The 20,304-nt window shown below is 38.1% G+C and overlaps 1 protein-coding gene and 1 long non-coding RNA gene across 2 annotated transcripts; one reads left to right on the top strand and one right to left on the bottom strand.

The window, feature by feature from the left end:
* The first annotated feature begins 813 nt into the window (after nucleotides 1-813).
* On the top strand, nucleotides 814-4,218 carry LOC108263582 (uncharacterized). The gene is made up of 3 exons (XR_008394639.1): nucleotides 814-1,748; nucleotides 3,401-3,513; nucleotides 3,899-4,218. It is a non-coding gene; the product is annotated as an uncharacterized LOC108263582 (long non-coding RNA).
* A 1,893-nt stretch (nucleotides 4,219-6,111) lies between these two features.
* Nucleotides 6,112-8,440, bottom strand: noto (notochord homeobox). The gene is made up of 3 exons (XM_017464546.3): nucleotides 6,929-8,440; nucleotides 6,621-6,808; nucleotides 6,112-6,521 (listed from the first exon to the last, which is right to left on the bottom strand). Exons 1-3 carry the CDS (start codon nucleotides 7,299-7,301, stop codon nucleotides 6,321-6,323), a joined length of 762 nt encoding a protein of 253 aa, XP_017320035.1. The 5' UTR covers nucleotides 7,302-8,440; the 3' UTR covers nucleotides 6,112-6,320.
* Nucleotides 8,441-20,304: the final 11,864 nt, after the last annotated feature.

Raw genomic sequence — 20,304 nt, 5'->3', positions numbered from 1 at the left:
TTATGCACAAATGATGAATAATTTGCTACATCTTTCATTTTAAACGCTGCAGAGTTCCACTGATTAATAATTAGTCAGATTTGATGGTAATATTAGCCTAACCGCAGTCCCGCACAAAAAATAGCTTAAATTTTTATTACATGTTATTGTTGATACAACATGTTAATGAACTGATATAAGGTCTCCTTACAGTGACATGTAGTTTAGTTTAGTTCAGCAGTCTCTTTGCAACAGTGTGGTTTGAGTGACATTTCTGTTCTGAACTATGGACTGTTGAATGGAGTAGAAAAAAGTGGTGTTTGAATATAGGCTGCAAGTATATATTATATACTGTGTGCTATTTATATGCAATACAATGCATACTAAACACAATTTGTAATATTTAAATAATAAAGTGCAGTATGCAATGTAACATGCAAGTACAGAATCATGAATTGCATATTAAGGCAATTAAGAGCAAGAAGCGATAAAACCCATCTATTAGCCTAGACAAAGGTCAGAAAAAAAGAATACCCTTGACATTCTGTCCCCCCACATCTGAAATGATGGCCATACGCCCCTGCAATAAAGTCATCCATCCATCTCTTTCCACCCATCTATGGATATTAGCCTTTAACTCTATTCTGCAATGCTAATATTAATTTCTGTTTACAGTTTACAGAATAGCGTGGGGGTGTGACGGGCACCATTTACACGGAAGTTGAAAGGAGGGCAGATTGATACCTCGTTGGCTGGACGTATTCATCACGGCACTAAATGGACGCTTTTCATGACAGCAAACAGAGAAGAGACAGAAAGCGAGAGGATGTGGTAGGTCAGCTGAAGCTGTTTAAAAAAAGACGTGTCCGGTGACGCGCTCGCACCTCGATTCATTAATAAACTAACGGACCACATTGCTTCACACTGACTCTGTGTTCAGCTAATGTGTTCTCCTTATCTAGCTGCTGCTTTTCACTCTCTCTAAACGAGCTGGGAAAAGTCACTATCAACTCTATTACTGGCACCTGTGTGTCAAATGAAGCAGCTTTCCACTTGCGAGACGGTAGGGGACACACACACACACACACACACAGGGCCGGATGCATTATGGGCACAGGCGCAAGGGCCCGTGCGCACTTGGGGCCTAAGCGATGGGAAGAAAACATTTTTTCCTTTTATCATCTTTTTTTTCATTGCTGAAAACGGAGGGCAAGGTCTGGTTGGGCCACACGAGATTGAAAAAAGACACACACTACTTAACATCTCGGCCGTCGGAGTGTAGCACCTCAAAGTAGGTTTAGACGCGTTGGGCCCGAGTTCGAATCTGCTTTTTGCCGAACTCGTGCTTATCCCTTAGGCTGTGTGAAAGCACAATAGTGCGTCCTGTTTCCGCACTACATCCGTACTGCAAACGGAGTATGTGTGAACCAGCTCAATTCAGCATGTCCAGCACAGCAAAAACAGACTTACTGCAGAAACGTTCGGTGCACTGCCGCACCGCCGCACCGCACCGCACCGCTCCTGTAACGCATTAGCCGCGCCGCATCCGTATGCAGTGTGAATACTCTAACCTGTGAACATGGGCACGGGAAAAAAAATACGCACTGCAAACAAAGTATGTGTGAACCTGGCCTAACGCTTGGAGGAGGGAGACAGACAAAGCGAGGCAGCCCCTGGAGAGCCGAGGAGAAAAGGACCAAAAGAGCATCTGGAGACAGGAGAGGAGGAGCTGAGGAGGAGAGAGACAGACAGGAAGGAAACATTAACAGGTGTGTGTATGTGTGTTTGTGTGTGAGTTACACTACGTAGGGAAATGTCTTGATATTTTTGCTGTCTGTCCAGAAACGCACTGTTGCAATAATGTGGTGTAAATCCTGTATGCTGGAAAATATCTACAGAATATCTCTAAATTGTCCATCAGGTTGTGATCATAGGCTGTAACCTGTCAGTTAAATCCTGTATAAGGTAAAGGTGTTTCCAACAAATATTAGGTCTACCTACTATTAATTCTTAATCCGGGCCTGCACGCACACACACACACACACACACACACACGGTATTGTGCAGTGAGTAATACATTAACGTTAGCCTATGTTACTGATATCCCCATATTGCCGCAATCTATTTATTGGTCTTGTATTTTAGCTCCGTTGAAATTTCCCTCTCTCTCTCTCTCTCTCTCTCTCTCTCTCTCTCTCTCTCTCTCTCTCTCGAACACTTGAGAAAACAGGAATGACTCAATTTCCTGAGAGTGAAAAAAGGCTTCATTGAAAAGTTACACGGGATGTTTCATTAGCATAAAGTGCTCGTTTAGAGCGGGCCTACTTGTGCTCTTTTCAGCCGCCTCAGCTCGCGTTAGAAGTCATTGTGTGTCCCATACGAAACCCTTCACAAAGACACAATGGCTCTCGTCTACTTCAAACGTTAGTAATGAATGCTAATGACCGCCAGATTGAGTGGCAGGGCAGTGCTCTACAAATAAAATGCAAACACCAGACATTTACAATCACCTACGTCGGTTTTAAACGTTTAGAAATACACAACATAGATTATATGTTCTTTGTATAGGACTGAAAGAATGTCTCTTGCCTGTCTCCTTGCCTAAAGGCCAAATATTTTTTAACTATCACATAATACGTTGAATAAAGTAGCCTATAGTATGTGTTTTGCTAATTGTAAAATAATAACCACACTGGTGAAGTCATATGTAGTTGGTTATTGGGGGTGGGTGGGGGGTATTTTTATATCTAGGTCCCAACAAGGATAGGAATATCTTACAGTTTTGACCTTGTGGGGACATTCGGCTGGTCCCCATGAGGAAAAAACAACAACAGAACGAACCAAAATTATTCATTTTGTTTACTAGGGTTAAGGTAATGGTTGGATTTTGGTGTAGTATCAGTTAGCTGCATTAAGAATTATGTCAATGGAAAGTCATCACAAGGATAGTAAGATATAATATGTGTGTGTGTGTGTGTGTGTGTGTGTGTGTGTGTGTGTGTGTGTGTGTGCGCGTGTGCGTGCGTGTGTGTGCGAGAGAGAGCAAAGAGATGCTATAGTAAATTTTTGCACTCCATCTGTACATTTTACTTTGTTTTCCAGAGTGTTAAAGAAAGTAGAGATCAGTTTTTTTTTCTGAGAATTTGTCACATTTATTACATTATCAACTCAATTAATTAATTGTGTTAATGTAAATAAGCTACATATACAGCTTAAATGCAATTACTTGGTAGATTCTATTGGTGTTACATTTTTATGTAAACAATGTTGCGTGAACTCATATATTTATGTACACATAAAGGTTTTCTTGTTAATTTTAGGCTACTTAAAATTACTTCAAGTTGAATTAAGTTAAAATGTGTGAAGAAAAAATAGTGCATATATATTTTAAGTAAATCCAACGCACATTTTTTTTTTCCAGTGTAGAATATGATGCATTGGTGAAGTGATGAGCCATAGTGCTAATGCTGACTGAGGGGGTGCAGACTGAAGCACATTGGGGGGAGTAGAGAGCAACAACGACTAATTGGACTGGTGAGCTCCACTCCCTTTTCTTGTTGTTCCCGTGGCTTTTCTCAGGGTCCCCCCCCCCAAATCTCTCAGTCTGCTGTGGATTACACTAGATCACATCAGAGATGCTTTGTTTATACATAGACGCACACACACACACGCACACACACACACACACACACACACACACACACACACACACACACACACACACACACACACACACACACAGAAACACACAAGAGTTGTAAAGAGATATAGAGATGTAACTTGACACAATGAGCATGCAGTATATGAAAATACTATTAATATCTTATTTATATACCTAATTTCTTTTATAGGCGCGGTGACACCCCATACTACTAATATGCTCTTCTGTCCCCCCTCTTACTCTGTGTATGTTTCACAGAGCGGTTACAAGTACCTGCTGAAAGAGGAGATTAATGAAACACTGGAGGCTTTTTTCTGACAGTGCTCCCCTAATAGGCTTTTTCATCTCTAAAGCCAATAATCATGTGAAATGTAGTCCAATAAGTTCCAGGGAAACACAGATCTGTGTTCTAGTAAACTCAGTTATCTGCATTTCCACGTATATCTTGCGCATGGACTATGTTAATTTTTTCCCCATTTGTGATTGACAATAGAAAATGTATCTTATACACACGGTTTTGCAATATCTACAAAACCAGTCCACTGTATTGCACTGTATAATGCATGCTAAATATTTCTGTAAATTAATTATTAAATAAATTAAATAGTAAATATTAAAATTGAAATAAAAGTCTAAATTAAGTCTTCATAAATTATTAATGAATTATGGGATAGTCTATGGGATTAAGGATTCATGGAGCCCTTTATCTGTAAAATAAATTCCACAAATTCTCTCAGCACAGATGTATTTTTTTTAAAAACATAATCCAATTATTTAAATATTAGACTCATTATTCAAATGTGTACTGTAATATTCTGTCTATTTATTGGAACCCTAGAACATGTTTATTCCTAGAGTTTCCAATAACAGAACACATTATTTATAATGTTATTTATATTAATTATAATTAAAAGCTCAATAATACATAATAATAATAATAATTTTATTATTATATAAATTAGTTCACAGACCCCTTGGGTACCCTGACCTACTTTGAGGATTAGCCTTTTTTGATGCATCATAATGTAGTTTTAGTAAGTTTGTTTTACTGTAAAATGTTGGTTTGATACAAATAAGGGAACTCTGTTTATTGATGTCCTCTGAACTGTACACTTGTCCTCCTGGTCGAACTCTACAACAGAGTATTTCCCTATAATCAAAGTACCAAATAGAACCTTTTAGGAACCTTTTTCTAAGCATATAACTCCAGGTTCACCAAAAGGAAGCTCATAAAGCTTATCAATTTGTTTCAGTTATTCTCACATTTGTTAATTTTATTGTTCTGTACCTGTAATTCACCATTATTGTGATGGTTTAGCATATCTGTATTTTTGCCATAAAGGATTAACTGGCTTAAGAGAGCAGAAAAGAAACATTGTGACAAGTATGTTAACTAATAATTGCTGTGTTCTCAGTGAAGGATTACTAATCCAAACTAATCACTATCGTCAGGCCTATGACTGCACAAAGCCACCATGCTAACGGGCTTTAGCGTGCTTCAGTGTGCTACCAAGAAAACACAAGAGGAGGACAGCACCATGCCTAAAAGGCTCTGTCTCTGAAGGGGAGACACACTTTATTTCTCTGTAAAATGAATCAATCTGCTTGGTGCCAGAGAGGCAGTATTTTTCTCTGACTCCCACAGCTGTGACTGAGATTATCACTACCTGTGGCTCAGCTCAGAAGGCTACTTGTCATGTTCTCATAACTCAGAACTTAAATGACAGAAACCTAACACGGCTTCAGTTTAAACGGTTTAAACGGCACTCCATTCCAAAGCTTTCCACAATAGAGTAGATGGATATTGAGCCAAATAAAGCAGATAAATGATGTAGAACATGATACTGGTACTGGCCTTAAACTGAAATGTTCTTGGTATTAATTATTGCTTTCATTGTAAATGATCATAGCAGGATTTGGCAACTTAATTGCTCCTATGAGTTTTTGACTATGAGTTTCTTTAATTTACGTGGAAAGTGTTTAGCTGAGAACATGATTAAAAATTTTCAAGTCTTTTGCAACTCCTAGACAGGCTTCTTCTTCTTCTTCTTCTTCTTCTTCTGCTTCTTCTTCTTCTTCTTCTTCTTCTTCTTCTTCTTCTTCTTCTTCTTCTCTTCTTCTTCTTCTTCTTCTTCTTCTGCTTCTTTTTCTTCTTCTATCTGTTTCAAGATTTCATTTTCAGATATAATTTATGAAATAAATACTATGAGTTAAACATTTTCATTCTGTAAATGCACTATTACACCTTTTTTATTCATTCACTAAGTAAAATTTTATGATGATCATATTACACATTTCTAAATGTTTTATGCAATATTTAAGCACTTTATAATCTATATATCATTTTGCCATTTTTATGTTTCCTCAAATATGACTTCAAACTTTCTCATCATGTCTCCACAAAGCCCCAGATCCATAAGGAAAGAATTCTACTAGTTGTTCATTTTAAAAAATATATATTCTGTTTATTTCATCCGTACAAACATGTACAAAAGAAGGAACTGTACTCTGATAAGAGCAATAATACAGAAAGGTCTTAAATATATAGCTATCTATTACTTAAATATATTGCTTTTTTTTCTTTCTTTTTTTTTTATACAAAAGGTGTTACTAAACAATATGTAGCATTCCAAATATGTACAAAAAGCAGTGTTGGTTGGTAAAGTAACTGTAACGCTTTTCAGGCGTGCAGGGAGTCGTCAATGTCAACATCAGAGTCCTCTGTGAAATCATGCTCGTCCTCGTCCCCCTCATCCTCGCGGCCTTGAGATCCGGGGCTTTTCGGCGGAATCGCGAGACCCAGTTTAGCAAGTTTGGCCTGCTGTTGCTCAAGACTCTGCTTTCTCCACTTGATGCGCCTGTTCTGGAACCAGACTTTGACCTGGAATAAAAAGAGAGTATTTTTAGTGTACTGATATCAAGATAAATCTGTATAGTGTAAGTATTTTTGTGACACTGGACGTTTTGAGCCACTATTTACCTGCGCCTCGGTGAGCTGGAGTGCGGATGCGAGCAGGAAACGCTCTGATCCGACCATGTACTGCTGGCGCGCAAACTCCTTCTCCAAACGGGACAACTGCTCGTTGGTGAAGCTCGTGCGCATCCGCTTTGATTTCCCACCTTTGTGCTTGTAGTGCGAGTGAACTCCTGCTTTAGACAGTGTGGCACCTGTAGAATGGCAGAACACTTTAGTTGTGTGACGATCAATAACCATGATGTTTTTTTTTTGTTTTTTTTTTGTCTTATGTAAGGGAAATGGCTTATTATAGCCTACAACCTCGTGCTTACCTTGTGAGTAAACAGCTCCTGTGCATGTTGTCTGGTATCCGTAGGGCGGACAGCAGTAGACTGGATAGCTGGGTTGTGTGTGCATCATAGCCGAGCTATACAGGTAGTGAGGAAGTGGAGGACACATCTGTCCGGCATGTAGAAAGAGACCTGGTGGTGTTGGCGCAGGGTTCAGTGAGCTCTGAAATGGACTCGTCTTGCTGTTTTCGGTGGTGTCAGGCTTGGCGAGAAGAGCGTCAATGGTGAAGGATTTCCCCGCGCTGGGTTTTGCAGCAGTGGCCAGACACGCACTGCTCGCATAGTCCGGGTGGTGAGTAGCCTGTGGACGCATTGAAAATCCGTAGGGTCCGAGAGGCCGTGCAGGGATCTGCATGGTTTCCTCTTGAGTTTGAGATAAAGTCAAAGCAAAGAAAATAAAGCAGGAAGTTATCCGTGCCTCCAGACTCAGGCTTCCGTGGAGAGGAGTGGAATGATAACCAGGAGAGGCCACAGCTCTTTTATACACGCCCAGTAGTGCGAGGTGTCAACGACCCCCTTTCGCGCTTTTGTCTTTCAAAGTAGCAGATGAGTCAAACGAGCGGCGCTACAAGGGATCCAATTAACTGATGGAGTTGTAACAAGCTGAGATTGTCAAATATCCTAATGGCTCTTTCCACTATATGCCCCCGGAGGTAGCCCAGGAACACAGAAAAGGGGTCGGGAGATGAGGAGCGGGGGGTCCAGATTTAGTACAAATTCCTGCATGGCTGTGCGAGCCAGAAGCGCCCGGTGCAGCTGAGAGAGACCATTGATGTTCCTAAATCATCTTATTTCGGCTCTCGGGAATCAAAGCTCGCCGCCAAATGCGCCACACAGCGGAACAAATACCTTCACATTCAGAGGTCAACAAGGGAAAAAAAACACACCAGAACCTTCTAATCACATTTCGGTTCAGTCTGAAATCCTGTATCTTAATATAGCGCACTTGAATCCAACTAACACAAACGATTTTTCAGACCGATATTGCATTAGAAATGTTTAAAATGCATTTGACACACTGGAATAAAGTTGGTTTGACGTTGGACGTTCGATATTCGCGGATATGCGGAAATTAAGGGACCGTCTCTAAAGTTACATACGATATTCTTATACACCTTTCTAACTTAAATAGCATTTGCAGGGAATGACTTACAGTCATATAACCAACTGTACAGTGTTCATATGGGTGTCAGGTATAATGCACAACTCTTAGATTTTTGATATTTATCAAAATAAGCTAGTAAATCACATTTAAATTAGACATGAATTTCACTGCAGAATGGGCCCATACACAAAATATACCATTATTAAAAGCTCAATAGCATTTGAAGGGAATGATGTACAGTCATGAAGCCAACTGTAAAGTGTTCAGCTAGGTGTCAGGTATGAGGCACACCTTTTAGATTTCTGATATTTAATAAAATAAACGATTAAATCATATGTAAATTAGATTTGAATTTCACTGCAGAATGGGCTCGTACACAAAATATACCATTATTTAAAGCTCAATAGCATTTGAAGGGAATGACCTACAGTCACAAAACCAAATGGAAAGTGTTCGACTAGGTGTCAGGTACAAGAAACACCTTTTAGATTTTTGATATTTAACCCTACAATGTATGAACCAAAAAAAAAAACCTATCAAAAATATATATAAATTTTTTTTTTAAAAAAGATGTGCCTCATACCTGGCACCTAGATGAACACTTTCCAGTTGGTTGTGTGACTGTACATCATTCCCTTCAAATGCTATTGAGCGTTAAAAATGGTATATTTTGTGCATGGGCCTATTCTGTAGTGAAATACATGTCTATTTAAATGTAATTTAATAGCTTATTTTGATAAATATCAAAAATCTAAAAGGTGTGCCCCATACCTGACACCTAGATGAACACTTTACGGTTGTTTGTTTGACTGTACATCATTCCCTTCAAATGCTATTGAGCTTTAAATTATGGTATATTTTGTGTATGAGCCCATGCAGTAATAAATACTTGACAATATTTATATATGATTTAGTAGTTTATTTTGTTAAATATAAAAAATGTAAAAGGTGTGCATCATACCTGACACCTAGATGAATACTTTACCGTTGGTTATATGACTGTAAGTCATTCCCTTCAAATGCTATTGAAGTTAGAATCGTGTTTAACAATGTCGTATGTAACTTTAGAGACGGTCCCTTAATTTCCGCATTTCCGCGAATATCGAAGGTCCATCTTCAAACCAACTTTATTCCAGTATTTGACACCTGAAATGGCACTGACAGTGCATGATCTCAGTTTCAGTTTCAAGGTGTCAAGTGAAAGTCGCAGGTCTGTTCTGGGCCATCGTTACGTGTTGGTTCGTGTAAGCACACTAAGCAGATCTCCTCCCTCAAGATCATGGCCGGTAAAGACACTTTTAGACGAGGTGTGTGTTTTTGCAGCTTTGCAATGGTCTCCTTCAGTAGTTCTGTCCGGGCGTCAGTTTCCTCACAGCGCTGATGTTTCTACTATTTGGATAAATCCGATGAGAGTCCTAATCCGGGATCTGATCACTTAATAATGGGGGAGAAATGTGGAGTCTTATTAAAATGACATGGTGAAGTACAGTTATAGGGAATCTATCAAATAAAAACGTGACTGAAACATTCAAATTAGTCTGTGTGTGTGTATGTGTGTGAGAGAGAGAGAGAGAGAGAGAGAGAGAGGGTGGGGCGGGGGTATTTAGGACTAATAGAAATTAGTGTTATAGCCTGAAGGACTTTCTCATTGCTGATTGTCAATTAGGAGATGAAACGCTACAGATGAAAAGCCCCGGTTTCACTAAAGGAAGTGATTCACTTTCTTACACCGCGTTAGTACAAACATTGTCTCTTTAAACCGAGGATTATAGCCAGCTCTGCAAACTCTTCGGGCTCATTGGCGTGAGCTGAGAGCGCTCGAAAGGACTCGCTAAAACGCACTCAAACACGACTCTGCCTTTGACCTGAGCGTTTTCTAATTATAGCGCAGCGCCTGACACCAAAGCGCTTAATGAAGAAGGCAAACAGCAGCCAACAGCACATCTGTGTGCGCCTCTGCACTGCCGCTGGTCCACCACCCTGTCAAAGCTTCCTTGTTTATTAACGCGTTTTCTGAACAGTATATGTGAAACAGGAATCAAGCGGAGAGAGGCGGTATTTACATATAACCATTTAGTTCTCACTTCACCCCCAACTAAACACACAACCACTTTCCCTCTCAGAGACAGCAGTGTGGGCATTGTGTGCCTTTTATAGAAGAAACAAATGCCTTTCAGTTATTTCCTGCATCATACTTTAATGATTTGTAACTTGTCCGTCCTTTCTTGTCTGCTCTGTTTGATAGTGTGTTCTTTGTTCTGCTTGTTAATGTAACTCCCAACTCCCAGTGTATTACACTGCAAATGCTATGCAATCCACATTAGGACACCTGATGTATAATTAGATAAAATATCCCCAGTAGACTAGTGAATGAGATAATGTACTATTAGAAAGCCATGAATGTAATCCTGCTTTTGATAACCACTGGGACATGTCTGTAAATGAAGTATTTTCAGGTCAAGTTGATCTGCCCAACTAAAATCAAGGCTAAGTCTGGATTTGTGTATTGCAGCCAGACAAAGAATACACTGAGGTCTCGGAGGTCTTTTCATAGTCATGTGGGAGAACAGTAGCTGTCCCTCCTACAACAAAACATCCTTCTTGTAAAAATCTGAAACTCACTGAAATGCATGTTCACTGCTTAGAATGAAAACAACACCAATCTTTTTTTTTCTTTCCACACAAGTTTCCCTTTAGAGCATTTCATAAGTCGTCTATATGTAGACTGCTCTTAATAAACTAAGGTATATGTTTGTGTGAGATAATACACGTGCATATGGAAGTAAGAACAGTAAACAAGTCTTTATTTTGCACTAGATTTCATATACATTTGTTTTATTCTTTCTGTTCAAAAGAGATGAAAATCGACAATAGCAGAAACACAAGCTTGCTCTTTCACGTCACACATTATCAAAGTTAATACTACAATTATCCTTTTTGCTTTGTGATCCAGTTCATGAACATGCGGATTATCATCATTATTACTGAGGTGAAAATGGACCATTATTCTCACCTAAACCTATTCAACAGACATCACAGCCATCTTTTCTCAGCTCCATTAATGTATGCACTAAGCGACCACCGTGAGCATGAATGGGCCATCTCATTGCAGAGGCTCATTCTTTTTGCTCTTGCACGGACTGTAAGGGTCATTGGGGCAAAACAATAATGAGTCATTGGCCCTTTTCTCTCGCCTTGACTGCTGAGAGTGGTTTGGGCGGCTGACCCGGTAAACCACGTCTGGCTCCAATACACACCTGATCTCAGCCCTGTAAAGAAAGCTACAAAATAAAAAAACAAGGGAGTGAGGCTGTTTAAAGAGATAAAGTGAGTATGAAACTGACGTGGGACAAAGCATTTTCAGAAAGACCAGTGAATTAAAAAGCTTCATGCCAGCTGAAATTGATAGTTATTACTAAAACATAGTAGTAACATTATGCTCCCTTTCCATGAAAGACTGCTTTGTCAATAACACACCAAGGACATTTCAAAAGAGATGGCTATGATTGTACCTGTGAGTTTTCACTGTGTACTTAAAAGGGAGGTCTTTAATTTTATTTACATATTTGATAGGGACAGGCTTTTAATTTTTTGTTCCATACATGGTTCTTACTCTTCAAACCAGAAACTAAGTTACAATAAAATGCATTATGTGTTTTATATCTATATATGTGTATATTTATGCATCTGTAAAATAACCAAAATAACAAAATAACCAGATGACACTTGCCCTGACTTATTGTTGCCCTGATATTGAAAATATGGCAAATTTTAAAACATACCAGACAAGTTATATAAAGTTTTTGATATATTTTTTTAATCACGAAAGAGAGCTCTATGCAGAACAACTTTAGGAAGGTAAGCACCCATAATTATTCAAATAACCATTGAGTATTTTGTAAAAGTCTGTAAGAGGGCGATTCCATGCAAATGTCATCTTTAAAAAATACATTTGTGAGCGGAGGGCTAAATTTTATTTTTTTAATGTTCCTTCATGTCTTTCACTCATATTTCACTATTTACCTTCTTATGTCAAATTATAGAGAAAACTATACATAATTTTGTACATCAAATATATGGAGTACTGGTTCAGACATCCATAGTGCAAAAATGTCACATCCATATCTCCATTTTTTTCTTAATGATGTATTGCCAAAATAAGGAATATTTTCAATTTTGTACTATGTATTCATTCAAGACTCTTTCATTTCATATACCAGTGCGCGCGTGCACACACACACACACACACACACACACACACACACACACACACACACATATATATTTGAATGATGCTTTTCTGTTCACAGAGTTTGTGATCTCCAACTAAATTTTGTCAGTTTGATGTCACATACATAATGCTGATCAATTGCTATGTATTTGAAACGTAAATCAGTACACAAGTTTTTACGATTTTTCTGCATTGTCCTCAAGAGGTTAAATGAGAACATATGCAAATTGACTCATTGATCCTTAACTTGTTTCTACTGTGTAACATTTTATTTGCGAATATGAATACAAATGTCACATCCATAATGATCAAATTGCCAAAAATGATTGGTTACGGGTAGAAATTAACTTCAAATCTTGATATTTGCCCTTGAGCTCTTTAGTTGTATATGATATGCATGTTTAGCAGCATTTTTTTCTCTTCTCTCATTAGTCTACTTTGTGTACACATTTTGCAGACAAATACAAGTCATGTTTGCATTTTCTATTATGGTTATGGTGAAACTGAGCAGTGAAAATCTTTTACAAAATAACTGAGTGTGTATTCAGGCTGTCTGACACTGTTAGACCGCACCTTGTCCTTCTTGATGGTCTAACCATGGAATCCTAGTTAGAGTTTCTCCTGCAGCACTAAGCATCATTCATGCATCTCTAAAGACTGAAGGCTCTAAAACCTTGCTCCATTCTCACACTTGTTCTGTAGGTGTGACTAATGCTTCATTACCCCACCGGCCCATTGTTCCTTGAGCTTCATAGGTGGAACAATACAGTGGATCTTACATACTATGGGATCTAATAGGCTTCATTTTTTCCCCACTTTGGATAAGTAATGACATTAAGACACTAAATATCAGAATTAAACATTGATTAAAAAATAGTAGTTGCCCTTACACAGCCTGAAATGAAAAATAAAAAAATTCTCTTTGCATTAACTTATAGATTATATTATTACAATAATCAAGTCAGAACAAATGATCCAGTGATTCTAAAATATATATTATAATGCTAACACAGCATTCTAAAAATATATATAGAATAATGTATGTAATTAATTTATTGCACCAACCACATATACACAACTTTCTCAGCTTTGTGTCACAACAGTGCCTGACACTTTCACTGAACATATTACAGTGTGCTAGGACGGTATATGAGAAAGTCACACAATGTACAGAGTGCGATGTTTAGTGAAATCTCATAAAACCCATCATGGAATATGTAATGTATGGCCCTATTCCTCAAGTGCCACAATGCAGGTGGTCCAAAAGCAGAGGGGGGCTTTATATGGGGGTGTTTTAGAGGCCTAGAGGTACTATAAGGGGTATTTGAGAAAGTTATGCATGGAGACACCCTTTAATGGAGGTGAGAAGTGGTGGGTTGGACTTTGACACTTCATCAGTGTTTGCACTTCCTGTAAGTTTACAGGCACCCGAGAGAAAGAAAAGAGAGAGAACGGGTTAAATGTGGTGTGGTACCGGATTCTATTACTATGATTTTAGCTTAAAATGTCCCTGCAGAAGTTGGCAAAAGGAACACACATTTTAGACAATTTAATAAATGTAATGCCTTTCAGACAGTTTGTGCAATGTTATAATGTATATAAAGGCTTGATCCTTTATAAGGTCAAAATAAGTTATCATTAAATTCCTGACAATCTACTGTTTTTAAATTTGTGTTTGGTGTCTAAACTAAAATACTTGTCAGGTGTGATATGAGCCTATTTTGGGACAATATTATTTAGAGAATTAAGTTATTGATTAAATTATCCTATTAACACACATACTATAAAACACAGTTTTATTAAGTCTGGTTTTGGATGACTTGTTGTACATACAAGTACCAGTGATTTTTGGCCATTTTATTCTGTGCTTAAACTCAACAATATTAGAATTGTGTTGTGTTTTACTGGGTCTTCCTCTGAAATTCTACATCAAAGGCCTGCATCCATGGAGATGTCCCATACAAACACACAATTTCCCGGGAGGAATGTGTTCCTGCATTCTTAAATGGAGTATATCTTGTGGTCATTAGGGTGCACTATTTCAGACCTTACTGGTTGTAGGTTCTTCTGACTTCTGTCAGATAATTTATTAACTTTTAACACATCAGTGACATTATAGGGGGTAATAATACAGAGGGTAGCATTGGCACTAGACAGCTCCAGAGTCCCTGGTTCGATCCTGAGCTTGGGTTACTGTCTGTGCTGAGTTTCTGTTCATGTCCTCATGTGTCTGCATGGGTTTCCTACAGTCTCTCAGATTTCCTCCCTCCTTCTAAAAACATGCAATTAATTTGACTGTCAAAGATAAATGGCCTGTAGGTGTGTGTGTGAATGGTGTGCAGCGATGGACTAGGGGTATGTGTGTGTGTGTGTGTGTGTGTGTGTGTGTGTGTGTGTGGTGCACGGCAATGGATTCCATGTCCATGGAATCTCATGTCCAATGTTTGTGGGCTCCTGATCCACTGCAGTGCTGATCAGATTAAAGCAGTTACTGTAAGTGACTGACAGTGTATGGACAATTTGAACTGATCCAACCTGTAATATTCAAGGAATGTGAAATTATAAAAACAGATATACAGTCTCCTCTGAAAGTATTGGAACAACAAGTTCAGTTATTTTGTTTTTGTTATACCTGAAGATCTCAAACTTAAGATTTGAGATCAAAAGAAGAATACAAGTCAATATATCAGAATTTCAGCCGCTTCTTTCAGTTGTTTGTTTTGGGGGCTTCTCCCTTCAGTCTCCACTGCAGGAGGTGAAATGCATGCTCAGTTGGGTTAAGGTGTTGGACCTGGAGAGTCTAAAACCTTTAACTTTTTCCCCTGATGAAGTCATTTGCATTTATGGCATTTAGCAGACCCCCTTATCCAGAGTCACTAATATTTATACATCTGAGCAGTTGAGGGTTAAGGGCCTTGCTCAAGGGTCCAGCAGTGACAGTTTAGCGTGTTGGGATTTGAACTCACTACCTTCCAATCAGTAGTCCAATGTCTTAACAACTAAGCTACCAGTGCACAAGTCCTTTGTTGAGTTGGCAGTGTGTTTTGGATCATTGTCTTGCTGCATGATGTTCCTCCCAATTAGACTGGATGCATTTCTATGTAAATTGACAGACAGAATGTTTCTGTAGACTTCTGAATTCATTCTCCTGCAACCATCGTGAGTTACATCATCAATACAGAAGATAATGAGCCTGTTCCAGAAGCAGCTATGCAAGCCCGAACCATGACACTACCTCCACCATGCTTGGCTGTTGAGTTTGTATGTTTTGGATCATAAGCAGATCCTTTCTTTCTCCACACTTTGGCCTTTCCATCATTTGGAAGAGGTTAATCTTGGACCCAGACGTTTTGTGGCTCACCTCTGTATTTCTTTGCAAAGTCGAATCACAACTTCTGATTCTTACTGCTGATGAATTTCTGTTTTCAAAATGGAGGATTGTGATACCTTCACCCCTGCCCTGTGAAGGTTGTTGGTGATGTCACTGAATGTTGTTTTCCTTGGCTGGCCTGTTCGATGTCTGGCTGTTTCTTTTTTTTTTTTTTTTAAAGACATTCCAAATTGGCATTACAAAATGGTTGAATGATCTCCCCTCTGCTCAGCTTCAAAATGGCTTGCTTTTCTCCCATATAATTTTATTTAACAACAAATGCAGTCTTCACAGGTAAAACCCAGGACTCAAACCAAGAGTAGACATTCAGAGCTATTAATTGTTTAAACATTCAATCTAACAGGGCACACCTGGATAACAAGAAACACCTGTTGGTCATGTGTTCCAATACTTTTGATCACTTGAAAAATGGGTGCGTTCAAACAAAAGGGGCCATGTTCTAAGTTGTGTAACACATCTACAATTCTGTGGAAAACTATTTGCCCCATCCTAATTTATTCTGTTTTTGTGTATATCTCATACTACATAGGTTTAGATCTTCAAACAAATTACAACATAAATACTTTTTCACAGCACTGTAGATGTAAATATCGGGTAGTAAAAGTTGAAATTCGGATCTATCCTCATATTCATCTTTTGACCTCAAACCCAAATGTCTTTTTTCACAATTTTGCAGGAATTGGGATTGCCATTCCAATACTTTCAGAGGAGACTGCACAAAAGTTCAAACACTAATGCTGAAGGTACTTTCACAAGAGTAAAGTCAGTATTCAGGTCAATAAACCCCTGTCCTGAGCATTACTTTTCAACACTGACTTACATTTACATTTATTCATTTAGCAGATGCTTTATCCAACGAGAAAAATTAGGAAATACAAGCAAAGAGATATATCAAGTAAGAGTCAGAGTAAGTTAAAAAAAATCATTAATTATTATTTTTTAAAGGATGTTGTGGGGTTGACATTATAGGGGTTAGTTACATGCTCACGGAAGAGGTGGGTCTTTAGCTGTTTTTTGAAGATAGTGACAGATTCTGCTTGACTTGCAACATTTGACTTGGAATCCCTCAGCTACTTTAATCATTTTATACTCAACCTGGATGTTGTTCCTCCACTATGAAAGAGTTCGAACTCTTAATCCCTACATTCCACATGCTTATACGTTTCACAACCATAGATATCATAGGTAGGGTATGTGCAAGGTACTATAAATGTGTGTTTGAATGGGCACTCAACTGGCTAATAGCCTGAGAGTCTTCTTGCATATAATCACACTGTGAGACTAAACAGCAAATAATAATGAGAAGAAATTGCTTAAAACATTTCAAGCTACAGGTGTCCAGACTGCAAATATCCCTTGTGACTCACCGGTGCAACACCCAAGACTTACTCAAGCAATGAGTGTAAACTCACCAGGAGTGTAGACTCTCTGGCATGCATAAATGATGTTAGGTTTTCAGGTCTACTGCACCATCTGCTGGACAAACACCAGCATCTGAATCATGATGCATGAATCATTGTATCTGACAAACATGGAAGTCTGTTTTTTCCACTATAAGAAAAAAGATTTACTAAGTCGTTTACTAAGTCATAATCACAAGTAATCAAAATGTTTGTCAACAATATGCCATAACAAAGTTTTTTTTTATTGTATTAGTATCTCATAATTAGTTCAACTTCTATTTAACCTGTTTCATGATGTGATATTTGAACTGTCATAAAGAATTTTAATGAACAAGCTCAAATTTTGAAAAAAGTTGCAGCAAAATCAAGCATTTTTGGCTGCAACAATCACAAAAAATCCACACAAAGCCCTGTATGGACTGACTAAACAGATGTCCCTATTTGACATAAACAAATATAATCAAATGCTTGCTCGGAGTCATCCAAAACCAAATCAATGCTTCAAATGGAAAAGATTTTAAATTAAAAATGGCTTTGCGCAGAATAAGTTCATAAAACACTATTTACAAAGATAACGCAAAGGAGATTGTAAAACACAAAAGACTACCAGAAAGTCACATAAAGAAAAAAGTGCACATATTGATTGATTGATATTGATTGTGGTCTACAAATGTTTTTAAAACAGTGATGTAATCTTCTAAAACTTTTTACAGTCTGTGTTCCCAACCCCACTTTCAGAACCATGAATGTAGAGGATCTGGTCAAAAGCAATGAAATGATGAAAGCTGAGGACCCTAACCAGATTTTATAAAACGGTTTATAAAAATAGTTAACATTTTAATGTATCTATTTATAGTTATGTGATTGTTCAAATGTTTGCAGCTCCAGAATAAATGTAACTGTATCAATCTCATCAGTTTTGTTCTTTCTTCTCCAAACTTTAGAACAAAGTTTAGAGTTTTTAAACACCAGTAACAACAATATTTATTTGTTATGACATTTTCTAAAATATTGTTCAGTGTTATTGAAACATGTGGAGAGGGTCCCGGACATTCGGTTCCTGGGCATGCACATAGAGGAGGACCTAACCTGGAGCACTAACACCACAGTACTGGTAAAGAAGGCACAGAAGAAACTTTACTTCCTGAGAATCCTTAAGAAGAACAACCTCACCCAAAAAGTGCTTCTGTCCTGCTCCATAGAGAGCATACTGACTTATTGTATCTGTGTGTGGTTTACCAGCTGCAGAGGACAGCTCTCCAGAGGGTCGTCACCACCGCCCAGAAGATTATTGGCTGCCCTCTACCCACCCTGGAAGATCTTTACAGTTCCCGCTGCCTCAAAAAAGTCCAGAACATACTAAAAGATCCATCCCACCCCGGACACTCCCTGTTTGAACTGCTGCCCTCGGGCAAACGTTTCAGGACAATGAAAACATGAACAAATGGATTTAAAAGCAGTTTTTATCCAAAAGCAATAGCAGCACTAAACAGCACTTGAATGCAATATTAAGGAGATGTATCATGCAGTGAACTGTGTATGTGTGGTATGATGTGTTTTCATATCCTTTTAGAATCTTACCTTTCTTTTGATATATTTTTAGAGTTACTTTTAGAGGCTTTTACTTTTGAATATATGTATATATTTATATACCTGTTGCACTTTATTTGATGTTGTACTGATCGGATTGCATCCAATTTCGTTGTACATGTACAATGAGTATAAAGATTCTATCCTATTCTAAACACATAATAACTGAAATCAACTTCTGTGGCGAATAAACGTTCAATTTCCATTGATTCCGCCATGTTTTATTACTGACACGTCCCCAACTCAGAGTTTAAAGAAAATCCCGAATTTCCTACTCGTAAATACGACTTTGTGGTGGCATTCATGTACGTTCAACTCGTCAATACGATCTTTCCGACATGACTTGAACGCACCATATATCGTGTTAGTGCAGTACCACATATAAACACCGGGTGGCGCTTTAGGACAAGTTGTCATTTCGTTGGTGTTTTGGAAACAGCCTTTGCCCATAGTTCGCGTGAAATGAATCAGTTAACTAGGTTAGTATTGAGAGGATAAAGGGTGGAAATGTCTGTTTATGTGGCTTAATGTACTGTTCTGCTGTTCTGCCTTAGGGACATGTCCACTGTGCAGATTAATAAATGAATAATTAACTTTTGTCTCCCTCCATTTTGTGTCTGAGTCATATAGGACAGATGTACAGCAACAGCTGCACACAACCCCCCCACCCCCCAACCAAACACGCACACCAAAAAATAAAATCTATTTGAGAAACTGTGGAATGATGACTATGATTATGCTTTTAGGATGCAAAATAATATATGACCCAATCTTCCTATCTCCTGTTCAGTTATGCAAATCTAAAACGCTCTCTCGACTTAATTTATTACGTTTTTTTAAGCTAACGATTTAAACCTGACTCTTTGCATTTCAAGGTTACTTTAAAAAAGTTGACCCTTTTTATTTAAATTGGGCTATTATTTATTTATTTATTTATTTATTTATTTATTTAACTTCTTTTCTTTTGTTTTTTTTTGTTTGTTTTTTACTTAGATTCTTGACACTTTTCTAAAACCCTTCATGGCCACCATACAAAAGCCCAAAAAGCTATTACATACCAGACTGTCTTCTAATTGTCCCTGTAAACTTTATACTAGAACTGTTTCTCTGCTCTCATCATTGTACAGAAAATTGTCCACATAATATTTTTAAAAAGAGTTCAGATTTAGAGTACAATTAGAAGAACCTTGTTTGGACTGGAAAATCTAAGTGATAAGAAAATGACTGCATGCAGGCCTGAGCTACTCATTCCCCTCCCTACTTTTAAACTCAGCTCTTCCAAGAGTGTAGGTTTGTGAATATATCAATTTGTGTTCTCTTAAGCTGTGTTGTCACGTCTTGGGTCAGTGATCTTTGTTGCTAGAAGTTACAGATATTATTAATATATTTTATCACTATTATTTCCAGATAACATTTTTTTGGCTCAATAGAGTTGTTTACTGAAATTCATAGTCTTTTAAAGGACTCTTGGCTCTCGCTGATCACTTATTACATTATGTTACTCCTTACTTGTGATTCTCTGTTGTCCCTGCAACAAACTTACACTTGTTTCTGGTGAGTCTTGCAGCACTTGTATCAGTGTGAGGACTTTTAATTCCTCTGTGTTTGGAATGTATTCAGCCTCAATTGTACGTGATT

The sequence above is a fragment of the Ictalurus punctatus genome, chromosome 3 (assembly GCF_001660625.3).
Source record: "Ictalurus punctatus breed USDA103 chromosome 3, Coco_2.0, whole genome shotgun sequence".
Classification (NCBI taxonomy): domain Eukaryota; kingdom Metazoa; phylum Chordata; class Actinopteri; order Siluriformes; family Ictaluridae; genus Ictalurus; species Ictalurus punctatus.
The sequence above is the reverse complement of the archived record's forward strand: the minus strand, read 5'-3'. Positions and strand labels throughout refer to the sequence as shown.

What these genes read in the sequence shown, in the direction of transcription:
- noto (XM_017464546.3), bottom strand. Translation starts at nt 7,301, where the DNA reads ATGCAGATCCCTGCACGGCCTCTCGGACCCTACGGATTTTCAATGCGT. An exon ending in AGGAGCTGTTTACTCACAAG is followed by an intron (nt 6,809 to 6,928) that starts GTAAGCACGAGG and finishes GCCATTCTACAG; the next exon opens with GTGCCACACTGTCTAAAGCA. An exon ending in TCCAGCTCACCGAGGCGCAG is followed by an intron (nt 6,522 to 6,620) that starts GTAAATAGTGGC and finishes TTTTTATTCCAG; the next exon opens with GTCAAAGTCTGGTTCCAGAA.